The following is a 9,303-nucleotide window of genomic DNA, read 5'->3' on the forward strand; positions in this document are numbered from 1 at the left end:
TAAAATACCCCAAATAAAAGTGGTATATATAGATATCTGAGAATTATAATAGATGGCCTATGATATGAAAAATGTTATAATGGTATCAATTGGAGATGTATTCAGATATCATAGTAAATTAGCATGCGAAATCATGTCTTACTGAATTTTATAATACCGGATTACTATGGAACCGATAAATAATATGCATATGCATGATAGAATGAACTATCTAGTGAATAAGGGATCTGAAATATATGTACATCTTGATGTCGACATAAAATGATCAAAAGTTTATTATGGACCAGAAGTCCAATGAAATATGGATTTTAAAATCCACACTGTACAGTGTCTTGCATCATTTTGAGTCTTATGTTCATGTGCATGTGTGAGTTATAGGTTAATGGATTATTTATTGCATATGTAGGAAGTTGTTAGACCCATTACTCATTGTACATTTTGTTTAATATGTTATCATGTTTTCTATATCTCATATTGCATGCATTAGTTTCTTACAATAACTGTGGTATGTGAATGTTCATTCAAAGTATAGTAAGACATATTTACAACTTTAAACTTTGATGAAAAATTAGAAAGAGATATTTATATTCCAATGGGCTTATAATTGTGATGAAATTATTGATGACACTGATTTAATTGCACGTTGTGAATCATGTAAGAAGAGTTCCTAAAGAACTTATATACGATGTATTTACCTACAAAGTTTATATCTTGAATATTGCAATTATTATCAAATTCTTGAAAAGTCTATGTAACTACATCATTTACATCTCAATCTGAAGTTTGAGCATATGAGAGTTAATGAGATTTACTATTTGTATTTGCAAGAGGCTATCATGTCAATTATGAAACGTCTAAAGAATATCAATGGAATAATTATACATGAGAATGTTTTCTTATGGTCCAGAAGAACCATGATTAGCGTATATAATTACATGTGTTATATTATAATTCATGTGAGATTAAAGAACGACATTAATAATATCAAGTTTTGTCATCAAATTATTATTAATGAATGTTTGATCAAATAATGATCATCGATATTTATTATTAATGACTTTCAGAAGAAGTCATAACTGCATAAGTTTAACCTTTAAATCAACTATTAAACAGAGATTTGAAATAATGATACTAGAGATAAACACATGTATGGTGAAATGAAGACACTTCAGATGTTCGCGTGAAGACTTGAAGATGCAATTTCAGTTTAGGAGGATCAAAGATCAACGAGTGATATTTTACTACATATGAGAAGATATCCAACATAATGGATTCATTGCTGTGACACTAGTATATCTCAAGTAATGTATTCATCAGGGGGAGAAAATACGCGCTACACTCTTTTTCCCTCGACCATGGTTTTATCCCACATTGGGTTTTCCTGGTAAGGTTTTTAATGAGGCAGCATATCGAACGTATTATGAAGAATGTTGTACTCTTTTTCCTTCATTAGGTTTTTATCCCACAGGGTTTTTCCTAATAAGGTTTTAATGAGGCACAATTTTCGATAATGGACATCCAAGGGGGAGTGTTATGAAATATTGTGTGGATGCTCATTATACTCCTTGTATGTTGTATCATTCCAGAATATTCTAGATAAATCTAGGGTTTATATTCTTATCCAACCAAACCCTAATTATATTATATATATATATATATATATATATATATATATATATATATATATATATATATATATATATATATATATATATATATATACACCCCCGTCATATGGAATTGAAATATACTGATCGATTCTCTCACAATCTCTATCATGTTGCTCCTTATTTTATAACAATACACCCTTTGTTTCATAATGTTTCGTATTTGATATATGCCTTGTTTGGCCTTTTTTTTTTTTATTTTTTTTATTTTTAGTTGGTAAGGAGAATGGTCCTACCGGGTTGGAACCTTTGCAAGTCCTCCCATCCTGGGTTAGCGAGTTAGGCACTTTGGAAGTGGGGGTGAAGGGTAAGAGAATCTTCACTCTATAGTGCAAGTAGGATTTGATCCCACAACCTCTTGGTTGTGAGATGCAAACTCCTTTCCTCAAAAAAAAAAAAAACAAAAAAAAAAAAAAAAAAGATGCAAACTCCTTGCTTGACAATTGGTTGTTGGTTTGTACTAGTTGTTTGACTATTGGTTATATATAAATTTGTTTGATAAAATCAGCTGATAACTGTTAGTTGTAACTATGTAAAATGACTTTGAAGAACATTAATTATTAATTACTAGTCACTGTGTTTTTTTTAAAAAAAAGAAATTACTAATCACTTATTAACTATGCAAAATGACCTTAAAGAACATTCCCTTAGGCTTTACCCTCTCCTTTAATCCCAAGTGCCTAGCTTGCAAATATTGGACAAAAAAAAGGGAAATTATCAATAGTACACCCAAGGTTTGGGCCTTTATCAATAGTACACCTGCTAAACTATTGTTTATCAGAGGTACATTCAAGGTTTTATACCATTATCAGCCGTACACCTACCGTTAGACAAACGTTTAAAAAACGTTAGTTTTGGCTTTTTTAACTTTAAAACTAACACGTGGCGGCCTGTGATTGGTCCAAAAAAATAAAAATAAAATAAAATAAAATAAAATTTTAAAAAAAGTTAGATTAATAAAATAAGATAATTTTTTTAATTTTTAATTTTGATAATTTTTTTTAAACAACATTATTTTATTTTTTTTCCTTTTTTTTCCTACCTCCTTCCTTTCTCTTTCCTCCATCCTTCCTCCTCCTCCATAACTTCCAGCAGCCAACCAGACATCCCACCCCCTCTGACCACCCTTCCCCTTCTCTTTCCTCCTTCCTTTCTCTTTCCTCTTCCCTTCCACCACCATAAATTCCTGCTATAAGTAACCAAATCCGGCGCGAAGTGTGGATTGAACGGTGATGGTGGGTGGCGAATTGTGGTGGCGTGAAGTGGAGATTGGGTGCAGGGGATTTGGTGTTGCTATTGGGTATGTTATTTGTGGTCGAAAATGGTCGGATGGTGGACAACTTCTACAATTGTCGGCCACTGATGGTGGGTGTTGAAATGGAGCAGCGGTGATAAGGGCGGCTGCTGGGTTCGTGAATTGGTGGAGGGTGGTGGTGTTGTTGGTTTTGTGGGGGAGTCAGGTGGTTTCGGGGATGGTGGCTACGAGAAAGGGGAGGGGCGGCAGCCGGCGAGGAGGGTTTGGCTAGCCAGCACCGGGGGCAAGGGGGTTGGGATGTCTGGGTGGGCTGTCGAAAAAAAAAGAAATATATATATATATATATATATATATATATGTTGTTTAAAAAAAAATTATTAAAAATTAAAAAAAAAATTATCTTATTTTATTAATCTAATTTTTTTTAAAATTTTATTTTATTTTATTTTATTTTTATTTTTTTGGACCAATCACAGGCCGCCACGTGTCAGTTTTTAAGTTAAAAAAGCCAAAACTAACGTTTTTTTAACGTTTGTCTAACGGTAGGTGTACGGTTGATAATGGTATAAAACCTTGAATGTACCGCTGATAGACAATATTTTAGCAGGTGTACAATAAAGGCCCAAACCTTGGGTGTACTATTGATAATTTCCCAAAAAAAAAAAACACGAGGGTAAAGGTCTACTCAGGGTTCTCCTTACCAACAAAAGATATTATGAAATTTTGCCTAGGTGTCATGTCACCTTCAAAATTGATAATAATATGAAATGGAGGTAGTGTATATTCCCCGTAAATCTCTATTAGAAAATAAGTTTTATGGCCCATATACCAAATAAAATAGATGAAGTGGTATTATCAAAAAATTTGGATTTCGAATAAGATCCAAAACACCTAATTTTAAATTAAGTTGGGTTGTATTGAAGTTCTTGAAAATTCATATTGGATTTGACTCAAACTTTAACAATCAAATTTTAACTCATTATTGGACTCGAATCCAAACTGAAATATACGAGTAAAAGAAACATTCATCACAAGTAATTATGCCCTTGCAAGCTTATTACGTAGTGTGTTGTGCAATTAATTGGTTTATGTAAACTAGCACCAAAAAAATAAAAATAAAAATTATGTGAGCACACAAGAGACAGTTAGGAGCAAACCTGTATGACCTAGAGGTGATTATTGGGCAGATCGGGCTGGGACTAGGCCAAAAAATATCCTGTATGTCGGACAGGTTCAAACTCTGGGGCGAAAAGTTTGTTCCCAAACCCATCCAAAATGGCTAGGCCATGCGGACTTTTCGGGCCGAGCCAAACAAATCAACTAATTTCGCATAAAAATGTCTTTCTAAGCCCGCCCAAACTAAAATAAAATTAAAAAAAGGGCCGGTTTCGGGCCAGAAAAAACTGCTCAAATCCCATCCAAAATAGGGACGGGCCACTTATGATCAGCTCTAGTATGACCTAAGGTAGGCAACCACATTTAAATTTGAAAATTTAAAAAGCTGAAAATAAAATACCGTGGCCTTGGAAATGCATTTGTATACTCATCTTGTGATCCATTTTTTGAAACTATGCTATTCTCTCATCTTTAGATGTAAATAAAGATGGGAATGCATTTGTATACTCATCTTGTGATCCATTTTTTGAAACTATGCTACTCTCTCATCTTTAGATGTAAATAAAGATGGGAATGCATTTGTATACTCATCATGCGATCCATTTTTTGAAACTATGCTACTCTCTCATCTTTAGATGTAAAGGAAGTTATTGTTAGAGGATCATCCCAACCAAAAGTGTTGGATAATGATCTTGATCATCTCGTTGTTATATGATCGGCGTTATCTTCGGCAGCTATTATTATCCATGTAAATATTGTTAGCTTAGTTTTCCCTTAATCTTAGGGATAAATATTAACTTTGTATATTTTGTAATTATCCTATTTTCCTTGTAAACTCTATTTATATGATGTACAATTCTCAGAAGATAATTAAGTAAAACAAAATACAATTCTTCTATCTTCTATATGGTATCAGATTCTTGATCTGACGACCAAGCAAACCCCACGCCCACCTCCTCTACGCTGCCTCACCATGTCTCCCTCCACCACCGAAGCCTCTTCCCAGTTGTCAAACCCCTCCAACCCCATGAAACCTTTCATTGTCGTTAACATGCACAATGTCCTCAAGCTCACTCCCACCAACTACCTCTCTTGGAAACTCCAAGTTGAAGCATTGCTTGTTGGTCATGACGTCTTTTCTTTCCTTGATGGAAGCACACCATGTCCTTCTCCTACACTCATCACCAATGATGTCGAATCCCCCAACCCTGATTTTGCATGGTGGACTCGCCAAGATCGTCTCCTTTTTGGCTCCTTAATCGGTACCATTGATCCCAACCTAGTTCCTCTTATCAACCAAGCCAAAACATCGGCACAACTTTGGGACAAATTATATCAAACCTATGCCCTTCCTTCCCGTGGCCATATCAAACAATTACGGGATAAGTTTCACCGTATTATTAAGGGCCCTTCCTCCATATCTGATTATATGCGCTCTCTAAAAGAGTGTGCTGATCATCTAGCTGCTCTAGGAAAGCCTATTGACCATGAGGATTTCATAGACCGTGTTCTCGCTGGTCTTGATGACTCATACAAATCCGTCATAGACTCTGTAAATGGCCGAGACACACCTATCTCCTTTGAAGAGCTTCACGAGAAACTCATTAACAAAGAGCTTTCCATCTTTCAAACCCAATCTACCATGGCCCCGGCCCTTCCTGCAACCGCTTTTGCTGCCTATACAAAGCCGCAGCATCGTCCCTCCCCAAGCCGTCCAATGGTCTGCTTCCCACACCCTCCCATACATCCACTCCCCGTCCTTTCCTAGGAAAATGCCAATGGTGTCGAGAAAAGGGTCATGTAGTGGCTCGTTGTCCTGTCTTTACACAACAATTCCCCTCTGCCTCACCACCTCCACTACGTCACTCACCCACACAACAATCCCCTCGGCCTCCATCTAAGCCGCAAGCACACCACACTCACCTATCGTCTCCTTCCTCTTCCTCGTGGCTCCTTGACAGTGGCGCCTCACATCATGTCACTAATGATCTCACTAATCTCTCCCTCCATGCACCCTATGATGGTACTGAAGAATTAATCGTCGGGGATGGTAAGGGCCTTCATATTTCTCATATTGGCTCCTGCACTATTTCCAATCTCAAACTTAATAATGTTCTAGTTGTTCCATCTATAACCAACAATATCATTTCTATTTCTCAGCTTTGTTGTGATAACAATATATCTATTTCTTTTGAATCTAACTCTTTTCACCTGAAGGACCCTTCAACGGAGAGAGTGTTATTTCAAGGGACACCTAGTCGAGGCATCTATGAGCTTTCCACCTCGACTCCATCAGTTTTCACAAGCACATCGTCTTCCATTGATTGGCATCATCGTTTAGGTCATCCATCTAGGGCTATTTTTAAGCATATTATTTTGCAAAATAAATTAAATGTCTCTTCAATTTCCGTTTTAGACTGTAATTCATGTGCCTGTAATAAGAGTCACAAACTTCCTTTCTCTATCTCTTCTATTCAATCTTATGCTCCTCTTGAATATGTCTACACTGATTTGTGGACCTCTCCTGTTTACTCCCATGACAATTACAAGTATTATTTAATCTTTGTTGATCATTATTCCAAATACATTTGGCTATACAACTTAAAACAAAAATCGGATACTAAGTCTGTTTTCCTCCGCTACAAAGCACTTGTAGAAAAATATTTTCAACTCCCACTCAAAACCCTTTATTCGGACAATGGAACAGAATACCTAACTCTACAACATCATCTTACCATTGATGGTGTCTCTCATCTCACCACTCCTCCGCATACACCCGAACATAATGGCTATTCTGAACGTCGACATAGACATATAGTCGAAACATTCCTATCTCTACTCTCTCATGCAAACATGCCTCTTGATTTCTGGTCCAATGCCGCTTCTACAGCCGCCTATCTCATAAACCGACTTCCCACACCTACTCTAAACAACGTCTCTCCCTATTTCAAACTTTTTGGTTCGAACCCAAACTACACCAAACTTCGTAGTTTTGGGTGTCTATGTTATCCTTGGCTTAAACCATATACCACCCACAAACTAGACCCAAAATCCAAACCATGTGTCTTCATAGGTTATTCTCCCTCTCAAAGCGCATATTACTGTCTTGATCCATCAACCATGCGTATCTACACATCACGGCATGTCCAATTTCTTGAGTCTATATTCCCTTACAAATCACTAACGACATCCCCATGCACATCCAACAATGAACTACTTGAACAATGGGCTCCCTTAGTCATCCACTCCCTACACACGCCCACTCCTACTCCCTTACCTAATCCTCCTATGGCACCTACTTCGCCAATCACCACATCCCCTACATCACCTACTCCTTCGCCATGCTCCCATCCTTCCTTATCCTCACCAACCTCCTCATCACCTTCCCCGCAACCCTCTCCTACCTCCCCTCAAATAATCACTCGCCTCCAACATGGTATCCGCAAGCCCATAAACAAATTAAACCTCAACGTCGAAGCTCATGACACTACCCTACCCAAAAACATCACCCAAGCCCTTAAGAGTCCCGTGTGGAGAAAAGCTATGGAAGCCGAAATCAATGCTCTTCAAAACAACAACACATGGACTCTTGTTCCCTCTTCTGCTTCCCAAAATGTTGTGGGTTGCAAATGGGTTTTTCGTATCAAGAAAAATAAAAACGGTGACATCACACAATACAAGGCTCGCCTAGTAGCTCGTGGTTTCACCCAACGTGTAGGCATTGACTATGGGGAAACATTTAGTCCCGTGATCAAGCCTACCACAGTCAGACTAGTTCTCACCATTGCAGTCACAAACGGTTGGCCCCTACGCCAACTAGACATCAACAACGCCTTCCTTCAAGGCACACTAACCGATGATGTTTTCACCGTCCAACCCCCCGGGTATGTAAACCCTCAATATCCCACCCATGTTTGCAAATTACATAAAGCTCTATACGGTTTAAAACAGGCTCCCAGAGCTTGGTACACTGAGCTTCGTCACCATCTTCTTCAACTTGGCTTCCGCAACACCATCTCTGATCCTTCTCTCTTTACTCTATTTGCAGACAACATAACCGTGTATCTCTTGGTATATGTTGATGATATTATCATCACATCAAATATGCCTGACTATCTAGACGTATTTATCTCTCAACTCTCAAACCGCTTCTCCCTCAAGGATCTTGGTACACTCTCCTATTTCTTAGGGGTTGAGGTAACGTCTCATAGCCAAGGTCTATTTCTAAGTCAACAACGCTACATCAACGACATTTTATGCCGTGCAAAAATGGATGAAGCAAAGCCAACACCCACGCCCCTTGCTGTTCACCCACCATTGACAAAAACGGGCACTCCTCTCTCCGACCCTACTCACTATCGAGCCCTTATTGGTAGCTTACAATATCTCAGTCTAACCCGCCCAGACGTAGCTTTTGCTGTAAACAAACTAGCGCAATATATGCAACAACCTACTGATTTTCATATGCAATGCCTCAACAGACTTCTACGCTATCTTAAGGGCACCTCTGCTATGGGTCTTACCATCCATAAGTCTACCCCAATGTCTCTTCATGCATACTCTGATGCTGATTGGGCAAGAGACACGGACGATTTCATCTCAACAACTGCTTACATAGTATACATTGGCAAAAATGCCATCTCATGGTCATCTCGAAAGCAGAAGACAAGAGCAAAGTCTTCCACCGAAGCCGAATACAGGGCTGTTGCTGCTGTCTCCGCCGAGCTTCTCTGGATACAAAATTTGCTACATGAATTGCGCTATTCTCTGTCAACTACTCCAGTCATCTATTGTGACAACGCTGGAGCGACTTACGTAAGTGCAAATCCTGTCTTTCACTCACGTATGAAACACCTTGCGTTGGACTACCACTTCGTGCGTGAAAATGTGCAAGCTGGTAAAGCTACGGGTTGCCTACATATCAACAAACGACCAACTAGCTGATGCTCTTACAAAGCCACTGCCTAAGCTCACATTTACTACACTAACAAGCAAAATCGGTCTGTCATTCCCATCACAGTCCGTTTTGAGGGGGCATGTTGGATAATGATCTTGATCATCTCGTTGTTATATGATCGGCGTTATCTTCGCAGCTATTATTATCCATGTAAATATTGTTAGCTTAGTTTTCCCTTAATCTTAGGGATAAATATTAACTTTGTATATTTTGTAATTATCCTATTTTCCTTGTAAACTCTATTTATATGATGTACAATTCTCAGAAGATAATTAAGTAAAACAAAATACAATTCTTCTATCTTCTAT

General features: G+C 38.0%; 1 protein-coding gene across 1 annotated transcript; it reads left to right on the forward strand.

Moving 5' to 3' along the window:
• Positions 1-5,089: 5,089 nt before the first annotated feature.
• LOC110711399 lies at positions 5,090-5,806 on the forward strand. The gene has a single exon (XM_021889776.1). It carries the CDS (start codon positions 5,090-5,092, stop codon positions 5,804-5,806), a length of 717 nt encoding a protein of 238 aa, XP_021745468.1.
• The last annotated feature ends 3,497 nt before the right edge of the window (positions 5,807-9,303 follow it).

This window comes from Chenopodium quinoa, unplaced genomic scaffold (assembly GCF_001683475.1).
Source record: "Chenopodium quinoa cultivar QQ74 unplaced genomic scaffold, ASM168347v1, whole genome shotgun sequence".
Lineage (NCBI taxonomy): Eukaryota > Viridiplantae > Streptophyta > Magnoliopsida > Caryophyllales > Amaranthaceae > Chenopodium > Chenopodium quinoa.